The sequence below is a fragment of the Xiphophorus hellerii genome, chromosome 12 (assembly GCF_003331165.1).
Source record: "Xiphophorus hellerii strain 12219 chromosome 12, Xiphophorus_hellerii-4.1, whole genome shotgun sequence".
Taxonomy (NCBI): domain Eukaryota; kingdom Metazoa; phylum Chordata; class Actinopteri; order Cyprinodontiformes; family Poeciliidae; genus Xiphophorus; species Xiphophorus hellerii.
In genome coordinates, this window is record NC_045683.1 from 17,636,920 (window position 1) to 17,658,292 (window position 21,373).

Here is a 21,373-nt window from a genome sequence, read left to right on the forward strand (position 1 = left end):
AATGAGAGGTCTGCATGCCACTGAGGCTACTTGGTGTTTCATTTCCATAATCCCTTGGGAGACATGTGATCTGTTGAACAAGGCATTCACTGAAGTGCTGCTCATGACTACTTTTGGAGGAAAGATAAAGGGGTATTATTAGGTATAACTAAGGTTAGAGAATGTAAGACTTAAGGCTTATATATTTAAGGAATGCATAAATATGGCGTAATATTTTTATGTAAAGTGTTTTTTTTAGGAGTTATTCTGTTATTCTTCCTTGGTTGTTTGAACAAACTGTGAATCCAGCTGACTGATTTAACTTCAGGGCTCAAACTACCACCTGACTGAAATGATGAGCTTCACTTGGCATGAAAAATGAAGTCAGGAGTGTGCTACTGGCAGTGAGTAACAAGTTATCAGGAAGCATATATTATGGGTACTTCATTTTACAAAGGGAGAGTACATAAACCTTTCTAAAGTAGCTTTTAATATTTTATATCAGAAATAAACTAAAAACTTTAATGATGATCATTTATTGTATTAAAGATAAATTATCTTTCTTTTAGAGCTATGTATACCAGACTAGTGTAACGCAGTTTTTGTTCAGGACTAAAACTGCTAATTATTTATGATAATTTGTCAAACTTCAGTTAAAAGCCCCAGACTGGATCTTTAAAAAACCACATTTCATGTAATACTCTGACATAAATTAACAGATCTTGAATAACTGATAGAAAGAAATAGATTTACGCTAAATATTTAAAGATTAATACATAATATATTGCAAAAGCATTCAGATTTATTGATCTGCCATGTTACAACTATAAACTTAAGTATATTTTATTGAAATTCCAAGTTACTCCATGGGTGAAATACCTACTACTGCAGCTACATTTGCATATTTTTGTGATATTTCTCTATCTGCTTTACAAATTTTGGGACTGAAGGTTTTGCCCACTCTTTCTTTTTTTTTTTTTTTTTGCAAAAAGGCTCACATTCAACCATTGGATGCAGGTAAATTGCCATGAACATACATTTTCAAGTTTTGCCACAAATTTTCAAAAGTATGTTTTGATTTCAATTATTTCATTGTTGACCTGCTGTATGCTAGTCAACAGCAGGGCAGTCTAGCATACTGCCCTGCTGTATGCTACACAGCATACAGCAGGGCAGGACAATGGGAGACAATGGGCCTCTCATTGTCCTGCTGGGAGGTCAATCTCCACCTAATACCAAGGCTTTTCCTCCCAGTATTTAGCTCCATCCATCTTTCTAACAACTCCATCCAGCTTCCATGTTTGGGCAAATGAAAAGCATCCCCACAGGACTATACTGCCTTCATCATGTTTCACCATGATGATGGTGTGTTCAGGGTAAAATTGAGTGGAGGCTGAAGAATTTAGTTTTGGCACAAAAGTGGCTTCGTCCACATATTTGCTTTGTAAACATGTAAACTTCTGTTGTTTTACTTGCCCCTTTTCCTTTACGGCCAGATTTAGGGAGTCTTGTCAACAGATTCAGTTCAGGTGAAGTCTCTTGCAACACTTGGAATACTATCAAACAACTTTAGCGTTTTTGCTTGTGGCATCCATCAGGACCCTGATGAAACGGAAGAGGTGATTAATTCAATCTAAATTATTTATATCTACCCACCCCAACATCAATAAAGTATTCTTTTGGAATTGAATTCATTTGGAGGACCACAAAATGGGTTTGAATTTGTTTTCTGGGAGCTGAAAGGGGTCATTCAGAGTGTAGTGTCTCCCTCAGACCAACAGGTGGCGGTAATCACCGCCGAACCACAGAGAAGCACAAAAAGGAAGAAGATGAAACCTTTCCTCCTCATGTCAACATGGCGATCTAGATGTCCTGTCCACGCTGGTTTGTTGACATTTATTTAAAACCTTTATTCCGACTGTCGCATTACAACAACAACCATGTCAAGACTCATCGTTAAAAACCTGCCTAACGGGGTAAGTAAGAACGCGTTCTGTTAAATATAGATAAAACCATTAGTTTTAGATAATCTGGTGATGTTTTCTTGTGTCCAGTTTAAGGAGGAGAGGTTCAGGTCGATGTTTGCTGCTTTCGGCACCGTCACAGACTGCTCTCTGAAGTTCACCAAAGAGGGAAAGTTCAGAAAGTTTGGCTTCGTGGGCTTCAAATCCGAGGAGGATGCGAGCAGAGCGCTGACACATTTCAATAAGAGCTTTGTGGACACATCCAGAGTGACGGTGAGATTTTCATCCACCCTAAAAAGGAGATACTGTAGGTGTGTTGTTTGTTAATTAATGCACGCAGTGTGTTCGTTTACCTGTAGGTGGAGATGTGCAAAGCGTTTGGAGATCCCACTAAAGGAAAAGCCTGGAGTAAGCACACCCAGAGCTCAGAGCAGGATAAACCGTCTGCTGCTGCTTCCACAGACAAAAAGAAGGTAAGAGGGCATTTCAGACTGGAATGTGGAGAAAACACCCCCATCAAATCTGTCTGGCTTTCACCAGCTAATGCAGATTATAGGCCGGATTTGGCCTTCATTTCTAATGACTATTACACATATATGCTCATTTAATTCAACAACTATTGTTCCATCTCAATAAATCAGAATATAAATGAAAAGTTTGCAAACCCCAAATTCAGTTTTATGAAATGTCTTTGTTAAGAAAGCTGAATCTTTGCAGAAGATGTTAGTGGGAAGTTGAGTGTAAGGGAAAACATCTCATTGTAAGGGATGCACAAGTAAAGCAACAATCACCAAAATTAATAGAATTCATTACAGGTGTCATTTTTTAAAGGAAAAAAATTACATCTTCTTCCTGCTTCCTTCAGAAAGGAAGCAGTTTTCAGCGAACATTTGAAGGGATTCTGTAGGAGTTTTCATTTTTGATGCCTCTCATAAACGGAACGATTACTTAACCTGCCAATCACTGGTCAGAGCCAATCTATTGGTGCATCTCTAATTTGTGAAAAATTTTCAGAGTAAACTGTGCTGTATGTTTTTTGTTTGTGTTGAAATTCAGACAAATACGGGGAAAAAGGAAACCAGGAGTGCACTGGGAAATGTGAGTAAAAAAGAAACAACTGTTTCCAGTTAACTGTTAAACTGTAGCTATTAAACATAAAAATGTGTTAAAAAGACAAATCAAATGACAATTTTTAGGCTACTTTTGTTACTTGTAGGTTTTAGATGTATAAACAATTTAAACAGTAGTTGTAATATGTTGGCACTCACTAAAATTGAGTGCTTTGTGACTTTTTTGTTTCTGTTTTTGTTAGAATAATAATTTTTTATACTCACTTTCTTGTGCTGTGTCAGCTGGAGGCAGAAGATGGATTTAATGAGTTTATGTCAGTACATCAGAACCGCAGCCAGGCCCAGACCTGGGCAAATGACATGGCTCAGGATCCGGCTGACTCTGGAGGCGTACAAAAGCAGAAGAAGAAAAAGCCCGCCTCTGATGATTACCTTAACTTTGATTCAGACCAGTCAGAGGATGAGAAGCATGATGGATGATGATGATGATAATGAAGGTATGGGTTGGTTTTCTTTTTTCCTTCTGAAATTTAGTACAAATAGTCCAATTGTTCTTTTCAACTACAATTTGAAGATCTTTGTGTTTCTAGTTGCCTCCAAAGAAGCCCTGAAGTCTGGCCTGTCGGATATGGACTACCTGCGCTCCAAGATGGCTCAAACTTTGGAGGCGAGTGACGAAGAGAATGAAGTTGATGAAGAGCAGGAGGAGGAGGGTCCTGTTCAGCATGGGGACAGCGCCTATGAGAGTGGTGAACGAGAAAACATCTCGAAGCCTAAACCTTTCCCTGGGAATAAGAAACAAAGTGCCCAACAGGAGGTTGGTTAAGAGGTTAAGTGAAACGACACCTTAGATATAATCACTTGGTTGAACTTCTATGTTCAAAACCACATTTCTTTGTTCAGATGGAGCCGACAACAGATTTCACCGTGAAGCTAAGAGGAGTCCCATTTAATGTAAAAGAGGTGAGTTAAACCACATCACCGGCAATGTCTTGCTTTAAAATCAGGCCGTATTTATTATTCCACTTATTTCATGTCAAATTCTGTTAGCAACAAATCCGAGAGTTTATGACTCCGCTGAGGCCTGCAGCCATCAGGATCGGGAGGAACGAAACTGGAAACAGAACTGGTGTGTGGAAAAAAATATGTATATATTATATATTTATATATATGGTTTCTGTTTAAACACTGTGAAGGTCCGTATGTCAAACAAGCTCCATGTGGCTCCTTTAGGTTATGTGTATGTGGACTTGCACTCTGATGAGGAGGTGGAGAAGGCTCTGAAGAAGAACAAAGATTACATAGGTAAGAAGTCAACAAATAAGTAAGTAATTTGGAACTACTAAAATTGTATTAATCACCGCCAATATACCAAAAGGTGGTATTTGCCATCTCTGAGAGTTTTATCAAGACAAAAAATTTCTCATTTAAAATTGATGTAAAATAAAGTTTTTTCCAGGCAAAACCTGGATCCATCTGCTCGTCATTTGACTCACTGCAAGATTTGTTTGTAGATCCTGAGTTGTAAAGATAAAGACCTCGTCTCATCACTATTCACCCCAGCACTACCTATTGTTTTGATGTTGTTTTTTATTTTATGCTGTGGAATATGATTGTGAAACTTTGGTGAAGAGTAAGTGCAATAATTTTGGTCTGGGGCAGTAGTAAAACAGTTTTTATTCTCACTAAAAGGTGCTTTTTGTGAGCTTTATAAAAGTATAATTTTATTGAAATCTTGGTGGGTTAACTCCAAGACGAACAGTCTCTAATATGGCAGAAACTAATGAGGATCCTTAAATAAACAAATAAAATGTATTAATAAATAAATAGACTGAATCTTTATAGAAGTTTTATATTCATACCAAACACTCAAGGTTTAGTATAATTATCTGGGCTTCATGTGATACACCTGTGTGTGATTTTAGCCGGTTTAAATGAATAAAGGAAATGTGGGATTTTCCTACTTTTATTCTTATCAGAAAAGTTTAATTTAACTTTAAAAGGGTTTTTCTTCTGTTTTTGTTTAGTTTATATGAGGTACATTTCGTGCTGTTTTTAAAATCTATTTTAAATATCTAGATGTCCAAATAGCTTAAACACACCCTGTAATATGTTATCCATATTTACTCGTATGTCCGTACACTTACATGATGTTATTTGTGATTCTGCATCGGTTTATCTGAATGTAGTCTTAGTTTAACAGCAACCTTGATTGCTTTCCAGGAGGTCGTTACATCGAAGTCTTCCGCATTGATTCATCAGGGGCGAAAAGCAAGAGGAACAAAAATGACAAAGAAATTGACAGAAACTTCACCAGGAAGCTGAAGGAGGATGAGGAAGAGGAGGATGTTTCAGAGTCTGGTCGACTCTTCATCAGAAACCTTCCCTACACCTGCACAGAAGAGGAGATGAAAGAGCTTTTCGCTCAATATGGTGAGTTAAAGAACACGCAGAACACATACAATTATTTAAATTCTGCCTGCTAATATATTTTTCCTCAGCTAGATGTTTTTTGATTCTTTGTACTTTATAGGTCCTTTATCTGAGATGCTCTTCCCTATTGACAATCTGACCAAGAGACCTAAAGGATTTGCTTTTGTTACCTACATGATACCAGAAAATGCTGTGGTAGCTCTTGCGAAGTTGGATGGACATATATTTCAGGTATTTGTTTGTTACTTTTAAAAAATGATTAGGACTTCTATATGAGCTGTTTTTTTGGAGGGGAATTTTTATACTTTTTCTTGTTCAGTTGTTTACAGGCAGATGATAATTATATTTATTTTCCATGTCTAAAACTGAAAAATATGTTTATTTTTTTAAGCATGAAGCAAAAATGTGATCATAAGGCATCAGAGAACACAACTGAAGTTGCAGGAGAGTGAATGTTACAGACAGGACTCTGAACTGAGGCATCAGTGCCCAAAAGAGGACATTGATGATAAAGTCTTTAACATGAGCTCATCAGAAGATGTACATGAGAAATTATTCAGAGAGCAGAAAGATGCTGGATTATATGAGAACTCAGACTTTGTAATATCTGCTCTGTTCTTGACCAGCACTTGTTACTGTGGTAGATAGACTTTTCTTATCATGCAGTGGCCATGTAAACACTGCGGCAGTGAATGGAAGCCGCTGAAAGTCCCACTCTTCAAAATATAATCAGTCAGTGTTGTAATTGTGAGGATTTAACTGAACTACTACTAATTCATTTGGCTCCAGCTTGGAGAGAAAATAAGAATTTCTTCTGCAGCTACTTTTGAGGATAAACATATAATAGGAAAGTGCTGGGATCTTGATCTTGACAGATATGTAAAAATTAAAAACTACGGTACACTGAAATATCAAATTTTGACACCTGAAGCACTTTAGTCTCACAAACAGTATCCTTGATTGTCTTACCCCACTGGATCTATCTGTCTTAGGATAAACAGCTGTTTTTGCGCCTTAGCTGTGAGTTATTGAGAGACTTTGTTTTTTGTATGTGGGGAGAAATCTACCCTCTTAACCCATTTACTTTCATGAAGCTCACCCAACTCTCCTTGATAGAGGAGCTTTTCACTACATTTTTTGTTTGTTCACAGCTATAGACAGGACATTTATATTTGAACATGGTCACCCACATATGGTAAAAGTGCCTGTTTTAGGGAGGTCTGATACCAACTATTTTCTTATTTGGAGAATAAAATGCCATCTTAAAATTGCTTCTAAATTTTAGTGAGTGGATGTGTTTTCTGTGGTTTTAGGGTAGAATGCTTCATGTTCTTCCCTCCACTGTGAAGAAGGAAAAGTCTGAGTCTTCAGAATCTGGTGGTCCTGGTTCTTCATCATATAAACGACAGAAAGATGCTAAAAATAAAGCTTCGAGTTCTAGGTAAACAACAACATAATATGCTGTTTTCAATTTTTTTTGGTTGCTGTTTTAAAATGCACTCTAATTTTCTTTGTCTTTCTAGTTCGCACAACTGGAACTCCTTGTTTCTGGGTACAAGTGCAGTGGCCTGATGCCATTGCTGAAAAATATAACACCACAAAAAGCAAAGTCTTAGACCATGTGAGTGAACCTACGTCTGGGGGTTTTATGCTAAATCATTATATTAGTTGTTTAGCATGAACAAAACTAATTAACAAAGTAAACTATTTTTTGTATTATCTTCCAAAGGAGTCAAAGGGAAGTGTTGCAGTGCGGATGGCTCTTGGAGAAACTGAGATTGTCCAGGAGACCCGACAGTTCCTGCTGGACAACAGTGTTTGTCTAGACTCCTTCAGTCAAGTAATTATGAGAACAAAATCTGAGGAATATGTATATTTCATACATACATGTCTGCTAACGTCTAGTTATAGTTTGTACAGGCAGCAGCAGCTAGGAGTACAACTGTGATCCTGGTAAAAAACCTTCCTGCTGGAGTGACTACGACAGAGCTGGAAGAACTTTTCTCGCCTCACGGCTCTTTGGGTCGAGTTCTGCTGCCGCCTTCAGGACTCACCGCCATCATTGAGTTCCTGGAGCCAACCGAAGCCAAGCAAGCGTTCACCAGGCTAGCTTACAGCAAGGTGTGTAAGACCTTTCAAAGTACTCTTACACCTTTAATGTTTTCACATTTTGACACATTACAACATTACATCACAGATCTATCACTTATTGATTTTAGCTGATAGGCTCGAAAAAGTGGTGCATAATTGTGAAGTGGAATGTAGATGATGAACAATTTTTAATATTTTTTATATATATATATAAAAATACAAATTGGAAAATTGTGACTGATATTTATATTCAGACCCCTTGAGTGAATAGAACCACCTTTCAGTAATATTCCAGTTTCAACTCTTTTGGGTTAAATCTTTTTTGCAAAGTAGCTCAGATGGAGTAACTTTCGGTGTATAGCTTATGTGAACATGGATTTTAACAATTGCCACAGATTTACAACAGTATATAAGCTTGGTGATCAATCTAACATGACTATACGCAAACCATAGCCCTGCTTCAACAGTATGTTTCAGGTCATCGCTCTGCTTGATGATGAGCCTCTGGCCCAGTCTAAAATCTTTTGCAGCGTCCAACAAGCTTTTATATCCAGGATATATTTAGCTTCTGTACATTTTCCTCTTGGCTCTCGGCAGAAAAAGAAATCCTCACAGCATGATGCTGCCACCACTTGTCACTGTGTTCACAATGAAATTCAGAGTTAATTTTCTGTCACATATAGAGTGATGGCTGAAAAGCTTAAGTCCTTATTACACATATTTGTCATGTCCCCTGCAGGTCTTGTGGCAAACTTTGATATGGCTTTTTTTATTCTTCAACAATAACTTTCTGTTTGCTATAAGGTCATATTTGATTTTACACAGGTGGACTCCAAATACTAATTAGGTTACTTCTGGGGGAAGTTGCTAGCAATATATTTTATTTAGGGGTATCATACTAAGGCAAGGCAAGTTTATTTGTATTGCACATTTCAGCAACAAAGCAATCCAAAGTGCTTTATGCGGCTGAATGAGTTTTACATGCCACTTTATTTTGGTCAGTCATGTAAAATGTGTTAAAATGTGTTTGTTTTTGTGTTTTTTTTAAACCCTAGTTCCACCATGTCCCACTGTATTTGGAGTGGGCTCCTGTTGGGGTGTTCACAGCTGCCAAACCAGAAACAGGTAGAAATGTCTACACACTAGACAACCTTTAGGTTTTATTGTCTTCAAAAAATTATGGTTGTTTTTTTTTCATAATATATATCTACCTAAGCAAACATTACCAAAAAAAATCTAATATCAGATAAAGAGAAGACAGTGAAGGAAGAGAAAAAGAAAGAGGAGGATGAGCAAGAAGAGAAAGATGAAGAAGAAGAAGAAACTGTGCCGGGTTCTACACTTTTCATTAAGAATCTGAATTTCAGCACAACAGAAGAAAAGCTACAGGAGGTAAGTCATCTCTCATAACTGTAAAAACAAATAGTAAATAAACTGTATTTGAGATGTTTTATTCTATTTTCTTTTTTTTATTGCAGATCTTCTGCAAATGTGGAAAAGTCAAGTCTTGCAGCATTTCCAAGAAGAAAGATAAGTCAGGTATTTCACATAAAGACATGAATCCTACTTTGACAAAGAACTGATTCTCTAGGAGCTTCATTTTTGTAAACTTAATTTTTATTTTATTTGAAATATTTGGTGTAGACGTAAACATTGCTTTTATGATTCAGGCTGAAAATGACAATGTTATAATATTTTAATGGACATAGAAAAATTGCTATTGGAGATGATTTTTAAAAAGAGTTATTTTTACTATTTTTATGTTATTTGAAATATTTGCAATATTCAAAACATGTTTGGATAATTTATCTTTTCCTACTACAATTTTTCTTCTTTGAGTTTTATTGTCCTGATCATCAGTGACATCAACAGGTAACCTGTAGTTTGAACTTACAGGTAACGTGTTGTCCATGGGTTACGGTTTTGTTCAATATCAGACAGCAGAGGCAGCACAGAAGGCTCTTAGGCAACTGCAGGTACCCATCCCATATTCTCAGTGAACCGGTTCCACTTACCAACTGCACAGCCTGAATATTGGGCTAACTTGTGTGGGCTCTCTCCTCTCTTCCAGCACTGTGTGGTGGATGATCATCAGCTAGAGGTGAAGATTTCTGAAAGAGCCACAAGGTAAGTTGCTCCTTTCAGTGGAAAATACATTCATAGGAAATATAAATATAATAAACTGTGTAAAGTCGCTATTTACTCAGTTGTGTTACCTCTGTGGGCAGAACTGCTGAGGTGTCTCACAAAAAGAAGCAAGCTGAGAAGAAGCAAACAGGCTCCAAGATTCTTGTCCGCAACGTTCCCTTCCAAGCCACTGTCAGGGAAATTCGGGAGCTTTTCTGGTACCACGCAAGCGACTTCTACTGCCTTTTTATTTACTCTGCTTGTCTTGTTTGGTGTTGACAAATTATTTCCCTCATAAAATGTATTTTCAGTACATTTGGGGAGCTGAAGACTGTCCGTCTTCCAAAGAAAGCAGCTGGTTCAGGGAACCATCGGGGCTTTGCCTTTGTTGATTTCCTCACCAAACAGGATGCTAAGGTTTTTCTCCTATGATGCACATTCTCAGAAACATAATTCAAGAATTAATATTATGAATGTGCTTAAATGTAGTAAACATGTTTATAAATGGTCTTTTCTTTGCAGAAAGCCTTCGCTGCACTCTGCCACAGCACCCATCTGTACGGGAGGCGTCTTGTGCTGGAATGGGCTGATGCTGAGGATACAGTGGAGACATTGAGACAGAAAACAGCCGAACATTTCCATGGTGATCTACCAAAGAAGAGACGAAAAGCAGAAGTCATGGAAGGAATTCTGGAGTCGATGGAAACCGATGGGGGAGTTGAAGACTGAGATGGACCTAATCATGGACAGGGAAGATTTGGACTGAAAAATAAGACCTGACTAGAGATAAACAAACATATGGCAATGATTTTACAAAGATTATTACTGTGACTGTATTGTGTATTTGTATGAAATAGTTTTACATAAATGTCTACATGTTGATTGTCTTTTGTCATTTATTACTTACCAACCAAGGTCGTTGATGTATCGGTTGCATTTGAGCCAGTTCAATAAGTGGAATGATAGAAACTTTTATTTAATTGCTTGCTTTATCTCTTTTTTATTGCTTGTTTCCCTATTGTTTTTCGTAATGCATATCTACAGCAGTGTGAATAGGAGAGCTGTTTGGTGGCCGAAAGAGTAGGATTGTTTTCATAGTACACTTTCCGGATCCCGAAAAAGAGCCGAAATTCTCATGATTAAAAGACAAACTTTTACTTTGAAACTGAAACGTTCCAGCAAAGTCACGTGCTGAACATCGCTCTGCATCATGTGACCTGTTCACTGAGACATGGCGTCCAGGCAAAACAAGATGTTTGTCCCTGAAACTCCCTCAAAGACCTTTAGCTGCTTTGTGACTTTAATCGGATTGTGTTGCTTTTGTGCGTCCGCTGGAGCTGAAATCCAAACAGCGATCATAGACAAACAAAGCGGGCAGCTGTCTGTCGTCGAAGGTTATCACGAAGATTATGTTGCCTGGGCAAACTTCACAGATGACATCAACACAACAGGGTGAGTTCAAATATACATGTCAATTCAGCCTTACGTCGGCCTACTGTGAGTGAGTTAATATGATCCCAGTAAGTCACACCGAAAAACTACTATTTCCAGAAACATAATCAAGTTCACTTCTGTTAGTTTCTTTCTTATAGTTTGGAAGAAATCTTTAATAAAAACAAAGGAGTGTATCAGGAGTACATTTCTGCGCAGCAATGAATTTTGCTGTAAAGATTTATGTAGAGAAAACTGAAATTTTTAAATATATTTTTGTAATAAACGTTGCCTGTTTGCAGAAGTTTAGAAAGTTGTCAAAATATAAAGTCAACCGATAAGGTCATCTGGCTGCAAGTGGACTAAAGTCTCCTGAACATTTACAATCTTTGTTTACAAGAACTAGTTTGAAGTTGCTTAAAATATCACCCAGATGTGAGGACTAAAGGATTGTTGCAGACCAGCAAATGGAGATGTACTGGATATGTTTTAATTCTTGATAAAGTAGGAAGAGTTTAACTGTTTAATTTGTATTTCCATTTATTCTCAACTACTCTCATGTCAGCTGGTCCTTTTTGGAGGTCACAACCAGCAGTCGGTACAATGACAGCTTCCAAGCTTATGCTGCTGGTGCCGTTGAGGCTTCAGTCACTTCTGCGGTAAGCTTGGCCCTCTTTCAGACAAAAGGTCAGATACTTTGTCTTTTCCCTAACTATTTTACATATTATTGTTTCAGCTCATTTATAAACACTGGATGAACACTCTGATGGGTTACTGTGGGCCCTTCATGTCTGAATCTGGTTACTGTGAGCGCCTTAAGACTTTTATTTCAGCCAACCTTCAGTGGGTTCAGGATCAAGTGGAGAAGCAGCCAGCTTCACCCTACTGGCACCAGGTAATATTTGTACTATTCCTGTTGTTGCTCTTATTTAGAGTTGCTTTAGCATTTATCTCTGCTTTTCAGGTGCGTCTGGCGCTGCTGCAGCTTAAAGGTCTTGAAGACGGCTACTATGACCAGCTGTACTTTCCTACTGAGCGCTTCAACCTCAATCCACTTGGCTTCTTGTAAGCTCTTGGCTTTTACTGCGTATATCTGAGCCAAGACAATCAACTTTTTATGTTGCTGTTATCTCACATTTTCCACTGCTACTCTTCACAACCAGACTTTTCCAGATGGGTGGAGATCTTGAAGACTTGGAGTCAGCGCTGAATAAATCCACCAAAACCCGCCTCCTTGGTTCTGGCTCCTGCTCTGCGCTCATTAAACTGCTGCCAAACAATAAAGATTTGCTGGTGTCACATGACACCTGGAACACTTACCAGGCCATGCTGCGTATTATGAAGAAGTACATCTTCGCCTTCAAAACTTCTCCGTTAGGTACCTCTGAAAATGCGTTTTCATTCATTGTGGTCATTGCTGTCTAAACCTCAGAATGAAACTGAAGAATGAATATTTTTGTGTGTTGCTTATAAACAAAATTAATGGTTAGGAAAAGGAAATGATAATACCCCAGCATATAAAATTAATTTTTTGTTTAGTGTGAAGTAAATTAACATATTCAGTTGTAATTAATAGGTATTAAATCTACTGATTCTGTGTGTTGGTCATGGCAAGGTTCCCTGTTTGGAGTTAGAAATATCAGTAATGTTAACGTGTAGTAAATCAAGTTTAAAAGTGAATATATAAAACCTTTATTAATTTCAAGATCTAGGAGTGTTCAGGGCAAGATAATTATAATTACTGTGCATGTTGGGATCTAATTTGAAGAGCCAGAATGAATGTTTAAATTGTTTCATGATGTGAAACAACTGCAAATTAGTATCAACAAGTTTAAATTTTCTATATGTCTTTGACATATACAAATAGTTATGCATAAAGGCACATATTTACCTCATTATTAAGTGCCTACCTTCCAATCTGATTTATTTCCTTTGATATATTTTCAGCACAAGTTGAGTCTCTTCTAAATGAAATGCTTAAATCTAGGAGGTGTAAGTTAGAAAGCATGTGTTCTTTGAAAAAATATAAAACTTCTATAATGTCTTTTTTTGTATTTTGAAGACAACGATTCTCTTCCTGGAGGAACTCAGGCTTTCTCATCATATCCTGGCTCCATCTTTTCTGGAGATGACTTTTACATCTTAAGCAGTGGTTTGGTGAGAATTTGCCTCAGTGATAATAAAACTGTTCTGATTTAAACTTTCCAGTGTGAATGTTTTTCTTCTTCCTATTCTGTCTTTTAAATCCATCTTGTGCCTGCAGGTTACACTGGAAACCACCATCGGCAACAGCAACCCTGCTCTCTGGAAGTTTGTCCAGCCGACGGGAACGGTAATGGAATGGCTGCGGAACATTGTTGCTAATCGGTTGGCGACTACAGGCCAGGACTGGGCAGAGATATTCAGCAAGTACAACAGTGGAACGTGAGTTTTACAAATGGAAATAAAGAATTCACAAACAATGTGTTCTACATAGTAAGACTTGGTTTCTGTTGCTTATATTATAAAAATGTGGGTTGCAATCAGTTTCTGTTTTACTTTTACTCTAACTGAAGGAGTGTAGCACTTTAGAGAGAAATGAATTGACATGACTCTGTGACACCGTAAAGTATGCAGGACCAAGAGCCAAAAGAGACACAGCGATAGTTATACAATAGATTATATAAAAAAGTAATAAAATAAAAAAATTATGGTAGTTTTATATAAACATATGGATTCCAAAAGAACTAAATATTTTAATTAAGAAATTTTAAGTATAGTTAGTTTTTTACGCATTTCATAAATACTGACATATTTAATTTTTGATTAGTTAATTTATGACATTGTGACACTTTTGCCACTTATAATAGCCCGGATGTCTATTGTAGCCCTTGCCTTCACATCATTGCTGCAAAATTTAATTGAGTAATAAAACAGAATACTCTCTCTAAAGCATATGAAATAAACCAGTACCCAGTCATGTGGAATAATGTAGAAAAATGGCTTAAAACAGCTGATTGTGATGTAAAGTCACATGAGTATTTGAGGTCAGTTTTTTTCTCAGACTGATCACATGTGTTTTCTGTGAAATGCTGAAGCAGTTAGTTGAGGATCAGTTACACAGGCCTGAACTAAATAAGTGAAAATCTTTGCAGTTTGTTTGATAAGAGGTCTGTGTACATTCCAGTCTGCTGCCTGTGTTCATAGGTACAACAACCAGTGGATGATTGTGGATTATAACCTCTTCACTCCAGGACAGACTGACATTAAAGATGGCCTCCTTGTTGTGTTGGAACAAATTCCGTGAGTTTTTTTTACTCATCTGGATCTGATTATTTTTTAACCATTTCCAATTGATCTATTTAAAATGAGCAGTTTTTATTTTGTATTTTTGCAGGGGACTTGTTGTATACAGAGATAAGACTCAGGAGCTCCTGAAGAACGGTTACTGGGCTAGTTACAACATCCCGTAAGAATCCAGTTACAAAACATCATCTATATATAATTGCTTGTGTTGTTTTGTTCTGATTTATGCCCATACATGCTCATCCAAAGGTACTACGTAGAGATCTTTAATGCCAGTGGCTGCAATGAACTGGTGGAGAAGTACGGCCCCTGGTTCTCTCTGGATCAGAATCCTCGGGCTCAGATATTCAGGAGAAACCAGACTTATATTATAGATTTGGAATCCATGGTGCGCCTTATGAGGTGAAATTTGCAAAACAGTAGTTTCATTCTTTTATTTACTGATGAATTGGGTTTAACAGCTTGTATTCATTTTTTTAGGTACAATAACTTTAAAGAAGATCCATTGTCAAAATGTGATGGATGTGATCCACCTCAGAATGGAGAGAACGCCATCTCGGCTCGTTCGGACCTGAACCCAGCTAATGGGACATACCCGTTTGGTGCCTTAAAGCAGAGACCCCATGGAGGAACAGACATGAAGGTCTGCTTCTTTTTCCTGAAATTACACTTCTTCTTTCAGCCATGTGTTTAGATTTTGATCGACATTTAATTAACTCTGTGATATTATTATCTGTCTTTCATGAATTTTTACGTGCTCCCTTGTAGCTGACTTCCTACGAAATGTTCAGACAGTATGGTATGCTGGCAGTCAGCGGACCGACCTGGGATCAGGTGCCACCTTTCCAGTGGAGCACCTTCTCCTTATGAAGACTTGGTCCACATGGGACACCCTGATGTGTGGGCTTTCAAGCCTATAAAAGTCACCTGGACACCTTGATTGGTTTAATAAGCACTGAGTGAAAATTTTAAGGTTATGACAAAGGGAAATAATGAGCTGGAACAAAACATTCTCTGTGATTGTGTTGCAGTATTGATATTTGATTCCTCTTTTTTTAAGAGCTGTTTACATAGATCTGTGTTTCTGATAACAAATTTTTAACTACTAATTTTTATGATGAACTTTTTTTGTTTTAATATTTTTTAATTAAAGAATATCCTTCATTTCTGTTAACCTTTTTAAATGTGTGTTTATATATACAAGCATTTGGTCAATAAATAGGGCCATCTCAGTAAATTAAAATCTCAAAAAAGTATTGTAGTAATAAAATTTAAAAGGTAAAACTCAAAGAGTCTTTAAACGTGGAGAGATTTTGCAAAAGTATATTTCTCTTCTTTTTGCACTATTTTCTAGTTAAAAGAAAGTCTTGGGTTTGAAACCCTTCCTGAGGTTTTTGCATTAAATTTGCATGCTGTCCCTGTTGTGTGGCTTCTATAGCTTCTTCCTATTTTCCAGAATTATGCATTCTATGTTAATTGGTCATTCCAAACGTCCCCTAGGATTTTGTGCCTACATCACCTGCACAGGGCATGCCCATTACCTACCCCAAGCATACAGACCAGAATACGTAGTCGTAGATGAGGGCAGGATGGCTTACAGCTGATGAAAAACAAGACTTATGTTTGTACAAAACTGGATTACTATGTGAGACAAGTTTAAATGAAAGATACATGCAGAAATATTTGCCTACTGAAAAGCATGTTCATGGACTACAATATATGTAAATGTACTTAATCAGGGGTCTGTTTGCATAAAATTGCCTCATCGCTGTTGTCTGGTGTCTCGTTTTCATCTTGACTCCATAGATTCCCTATGGGATTTAGATCAGTCCAATTTGCTGAACAATAAAGAATAGAGGTTAACATAGGTTTTGGTTCCTCTTGGGCAGTAAAAGAGGTGCAGGTTTGAAGGATGAAGTGCTCTAAAATATTCTGCTAGATGGCTGTGCTGACTTAGGACTTCATAAAACATTGGACTAAACACCACTAATATGACATGGCTCCCCAAATCATCACCGACTGTAAAACTGCAAAACTGGGAGAAATTTAGGAGTATTACCAGCTGTTAGCTCAACTATATCTAGCATTTTTTTTTTTACTTTTTGAGATGTACATTTAAATCTTTTAGTTATTTTTATTGGCTCAGTTCTGTCAGCGACTATTTTCCAACAATTTTATTGGCGAAAACAACTAACTCAGATTGGCTGGTACGTCATGTGACTTACGTAAACAAAGTCGTCATGGTAATGCACGGCCGTAAACTAGAAAACTGTCGTGGTTATGTTTGTGTTGCTATTTTGGCTGTGCTAATGTGAAAACTTAACTGGAAACTTTTAATCTACTTTCTATTGATGCCTTTCACAGAGTATATCCGGATATTTGGAATGACATAAAGGCGCTGTTTTAAGGTATGGAAGTGTCATGCGAAGCTACTTAGCTAGCAACAATTACTGCACTTAGTGGAGTTGTTGAGTGGACGTACTACGTCTCCAGAGTAGAGACGGAATATTAAAAACGCTGTTTTACTGAAGGTTTTTTCGCTGCAGAAAAAAGGATAAGAGCAGACATTAAGTATGGCACTCTCAGACCAATGTATTTATACTGAATATAGTTGTAAAAATCATTAAGCTCTACAAAGATAAAAGCCATGTTTTCTACAACTTGACATGATCTCTTTATGTCTTAATGTATATCTTTAAACCTTCTTTTTTTTAAAAAAGGTTTTGTTGGCTTTAGTGGATTTTATTTGAAAGTAGTTCGACAGGGTAATGAGGGATGGGGAAGACATGCGGCATATGTCGCCAGGCCGGGAATCGAACCTACGACCACCCCCACGAGGACTAGGGCCTCAATACGTGGCTCGTGCTTTGCCCCTGCTCCACCACATTAACGAAGCTACTGTCTTGAAAGTTGTTTACTCTTTGAAACCGATGAAATGCTGATGGCTGACATTCAATAGCTTTATTCTCTATCCTTCACAATCTGACACATGTAAGCCCTGAATTCTTGAAGGCTGATTCTTGTTGATTCTTTTAAGTTTTGTTTTTGAGGCCAACTTGAAATAATGCTGCTTCTGTGGTTGTTTTTGAGATGGCAGTTTACAATATTGAGCTGACAGTGCATTATGACTTAAATACTTTGAACAAGCAGGGATAGCCCCAATTAAAACTATCCCTGTCTTGAGAAAACTGGCCACAAAAAATCACCTGAGGGCTGAGAGGTCTACAAAGGATTCAGTGACAGAGCTTTAGTCGAACCTGCTTCAATGACTTCATACTTTTCTGTTCGCAGCTTCCTTCATCCCAGCTGAACACAGAAGCCTGAAGATGAGTCGGGGGTCTAACCTTAGAGAATATGTATCCCACAACCCTCCAGGGGTAACTTTCTTCCTGTGCCTCTTAACTCTTGCATTCTCGTTCATCGTTCTCAGCTCTTACAGCTACTCTCACTCTCTACCTAACCCTGACATAGAACAGGTAAGGTCGCATTCACCTTCATCCATGATATCAAGAATTCATCTTACCCACGAATATGACAGTACAAGATCAAAAGTGTTCTTGCTTGTGTAAAAGGTTGTTCACCCAAAGAAGTATTTCAAAAAGTAGGGCTGTTTTGTTAGTTCTGTTTAAAAATGTTACATATGTTTGTTTAGATTTTACTTGTGTTGCTTCACACAGGATGCTGTTTATGTTATTTACCATTTTCATTATACTAGAATCCATTTATTTAATAGGAATATGATTTATAAATGCCCTTTTATAACTATTCTGACAGGTATTCCAGGATTAGACAGTGTTTTACTCTGAAATGAATGTTCATTATTCTTGTCACAGGACTGGAATACTCTACTTTCGTCCTTCTCAAAGTTTCACTTGTGTGAGAAGGAAAATGCAAGTTCTCCAGCCCACGCCTCCCCAATTGCTCCTCTACAAACGATGCAGGAAAAGGATAAGAAAACATCAATAAATGCAACAAGGAGTTCTTCTGTCACGGATTTGCATCTTCATGTTCCTCTGACTGTGACTTCTTCCTCACCAAATGTCACGCTGAAAGACATTGTTCTGTTCACAACATTAACAGCCAGACAGCTTAAGCTTGGAGGTTGTGGTTTTTTAATCTGATCAGTTTGAAGTGACAATAAGCTATCCTTATTTCATTAACAATTTGTTATTTAATTTTCCAGACAAAGAACTTGTTAGTTTGGCATTGAGGATCTTACCTGAAGACAGTGAACACATATGCCTCACCATAAGGGCTCCAACACACATCCTACCTATGACTCTGTAAGATTACTGATAAGTTTATTTGCTATCTATATTTTTTATAGTTCTCTCAATGTTTAATGGCACTCTTGGTTCATAAGATTAAAAAAAAAAAAATTACTGGAGAAAGATTGCTTTTTTAAAACTAACCATGAAGTTCTGTTGTAGTAAATTATGAAATTATTTCAAATATTCTTACACACCTGGTTGTGTCAATAAGATGATTTTTAGTGATCAGTTTTGGTTCAATTTTTGTGAACATACACTCTCATGTTATTTTTAAGAAGGCTCATTCCAGAGTGCTCTGCATCAGAGTCAAATATTTCAAGGGTTCCTGTGGAAGTGACCAATCATCTGCCTGCATCATCTCAAACGTGCTACAGTATGCACTTTAAGAAAGACCCATCCTTCACAGTCATGTTAACTCTGGTATGGAGTGCCACTCTTGAAGAATATCCTCATTTCTGCCTTGATAATATTCTACCTTATTTTTCTCCATTTTATTTTTAGGAAGAGAAAAGTGTGGTGGTGAAACATCTGGTGGAAGTCAGCGTGTCGCTGCTTGGTGTTTGTTTGATTCTCTGTATAGCTGCAAGCTTGAAAACCTCCGTGCCACACCGAGATTATCTTGCAGGACAAAACTCTCAAAGTGTAATTTGCTTTTTTAATGATCTTAAGCTTTGATCACTTTTTCTCTAATATCTGTTAGCTGTTCTGGTCACATATATAATACTATAGAAGTGACTAGAAACTGTTTAATCTACCTTATCTTCTTTACCGTTTTTTACAGGAGCCTTTGATTGAAAGCTGAAGTGTGACAAGGCCAGGAAATTCTTTGTCAGATGAAACGGAGCAAAATATTCCCACATATTTCACGACACACTCGTTTACATGGTGTTGTTTGCGTTGCACTTTGTTATCCTAAATAAAGTATTTACAGAAATACTTTAGCAGTTTTTAAGTTTGGCACATGCAGGTATCCAATTTATGTAAATGTATGTAACATTTTAGTATAAATCACAAGTCGCAATGTGACTGTGGCATCGTAAAGACCTCAGAGAGCAGGTGCAACATGTATTTCTATGTGCTCTCTGCTGTGAATATGAGTTCCCTGACTGCATAATTGTATAAAGTGTACATTTCTTTCTATGTTTTCATTTAATGAACTTTGTATATTAAGGCCAACTGCTTTGCAAATAAAATTTGGTATCTTAATTTTAATGTGAATGAGAAGAACTAGTGTTGTTTTATGATTGAAGTATTCCACGTAAATTTGGCGAGAATGAGTTCAATGAATGTCTGTGTTTGGCATGTTTTATCATTACATATTCTCGAACACAAATCTGTGTAACCTCCATTGTTGAACATTCCCATTATGTTTGCATAAAATGCTGATAAATACACTGTTGTAAACAATAATTATCATAATCAACTAAATTCTGTCAAACCAAAACTAGTCCGTGGTTCATTGTTTTCTGCTGAAGGAGTCTGAATTTGTTCTCTAACTCACTATCCAGGTTGAACAAGTATGGTGATTTTGCCCCTTTGTTATTTCCATTATTACAGATACTAAATGAAGCCATCTTATTATTTCCATCTGGCCATGGATCAATTTATAGTCATGGGGGTGTTTTGTACAAATTCTGAAGTGGTTTTAGTCATAATACATTTTGAGGAAATGTGGTTATGAATCAACCACATTCATAACCAATCAACCACATTTCCTCAAAATGTTTTGACATCTATCTTTTGTTTTGACTTGATCAGTGGATATAATATCAGACATTAATCAACTAGCCCTACCAGGGATTAGAAGCACACAAAAATGGTGTGATAAAGTATTCATACAATTTTTTAAATTTTTTTTAATTGACCATGTTAAAAGTGTAGGCTTTTTCATACTCAACTTTCCAGAGTTTTCTGTGTTTTATAATAAAAAAGAACAGTGCCACACAAGGCAAGGAGGAACAATACATGGACAGAAAGGGAAAGAACACAAGGGGAAAGGTTGGACACAGGAAGGAATGAAGGTCAGAAGGAAGCAAGGTTAGAACGAAGGAAGAGGAAGAGCCCAGGGAAGGTAAGAACAAATAAAACAAGAAAGAAAGGGCATGAGGAACAAAGCAAGTATACCAAAATGAAACACAAAAAAATGATGAAGTAGAGAATAATCTGGCAATATTAATATATTTTCATACAAACATTTTCTTTTCCCATAGCTACCAAGCTCTGAAAAGCGCTGAAATAAAATCCCTACACTTCTCCAAACTGTGTGGAAATCCTTTATTAAACTGAACTTGGGACTCTTGAACTGTGCATTTTGACTGTCTGGTCCTTTTGACTCCATAAATTTAAATACTTGCCAAGTATCTCCAGTTGTACTGGTGCAATAGTTTGAAGACCATGGTCTTAAACTAACACTTGTTGTTGCGCAACACCCCCCCCCTCCTTTCTGTCTCTACTGTCTCACTCTCTACTTCCTCTTCTGAGAGGGGAGATGTGCTACCAGCTCTCCTTCTAACGGGTTAATTGAGTTTCCTAAATCTGCCGGGATTTACCCTGTCCAGAACTGAAGTAAACTCTGTTTAAGCTGGTTTCGAGAAACGATTCGCCTGGTTTTCTGACGGCCTACATCCAGGTGTCCCACCCTTCTTCCCCCTGTGAATTAGCCAGACTGAGCAGCCTACAGCCAACTAGTTTCACAGAGCACACCTGTTAACGGTCGCTCGTT

The 21,373-nt window shown here is 37.3% G+C and overlaps 3 protein-coding genes across 4 annotated transcripts; all 3 read left to right on the forward strand.

Annotated features, from left to right (window-relative positions):
- The first annotated feature begins 131 nt into the window (after positions 1-131).
- On the forward strand, positions 132-10,546 carry rbm19 (RNA binding motif protein 19). The gene is given in 25 exon segments (XM_032577993.1): positions 132-1,955; positions 2,034-2,216; positions 2,303-2,416; positions 3,000-3,041; positions 3,296-3,487; positions 3,489-3,510; positions 3,604-3,830; positions 3,917-3,976; positions 4,064-4,142; positions 4,247-4,318; positions 5,237-5,446; positions 5,547-5,677; positions 6,760-6,887; positions 6,970-7,015; positions 7,017-7,067; positions 7,176-7,286; positions 7,367-7,567; positions 8,593-8,662; positions 8,784-8,929; positions 9,016-9,076; positions 9,434-9,513; positions 9,609-9,664; positions 9,766-9,882; positions 9,976-10,081; positions 10,187-10,546. Coding segments are annotated over 25 exon segments (2,748 nt in total). The 5' UTR covers positions 132-1,919; the 3' UTR covers positions 10,394-10,546.
- A 321-nt stretch (positions 10,547-10,867) lies between these two features.
- Positions 10,868-16,154, forward strand: plbd2 (phospholipase B domain containing 2). The gene is given in 13 exon segments (XM_032577994.1): positions 10,868-11,116; positions 11,661-11,754; positions 11,832-11,990; positions 12,060-12,160; positions 12,259-12,473; positions 13,158-13,252; positions 13,359-13,519; positions 14,282-14,377; positions 14,472-14,543; positions 14,630-14,782; positions 14,861-15,023; positions 15,149-15,238; positions 15,240-16,154. Coding segments are annotated over 13 exon segments (1,701 nt in total). The 5' UTR covers positions 10,868-10,895; the 3' UTR covers positions 15,321-16,154.
- A 447-nt stretch (positions 16,155-16,601) lies between these two features.
- LOC116729450 (insulin-like growth factor-binding protein 3 receptor) lies at positions 16,602-20,095 on the forward strand. 2 transcript variants are annotated; one of them, XM_032577999.1, is made up of 7 exons: positions 16,602-16,788; positions 17,672-17,856; positions 18,214-18,481; positions 18,564-18,663; positions 18,927-19,071; positions 19,153-19,293; positions 19,433-20,095. In XM_032577999.1, exons 2-7 carry the CDS (start codon positions 17,707-17,709, stop codon positions 19,451-19,453), a joined length of 825 nt encoding a protein of 274 aa, XP_032433890.1. In that variant the 5' UTR covers positions 16,602-16,788; positions 17,672-17,706; the 3' UTR covers positions 19,454-20,095. The 2 variants fall into 2 exon arrangements, with proteins under 2 accessions (XP_032433890.1, XP_032433891.1); XM_032578000.1 differs by having other exon boundaries at positions 16,603-16,788; positions 18,930-19,071.
- Positions 20,096-21,373: the final 1,278 nt, after the last annotated feature.

What these genes read in the sequence shown, in the direction of transcription:
- LOC116729450 (XM_032577999.1), top strand. Translation starts at nt 17,707, where the DNA reads ATGAGTCGGGGGTCTAACCTTAGAGAATATGTATCCCACAACCCTCCA. An exon ending in CTAACCCTGACATAGAACAG is followed by an intron (nt 17,857 to 18,213) that starts GTAAGGTCGCAT and finishes TTCTTGTCACAG; the next exon opens with GACTGGAATACTCTACTTTC. An exon ending in TCACAGTCATGTTAACTCTG is followed by an intron (nt 19,072 to 19,152) that starts GTATGGAGTGCC and finishes TTTTATTTTTAG; the next exon opens with GAAGAGAAAAGTGTGGTGGT.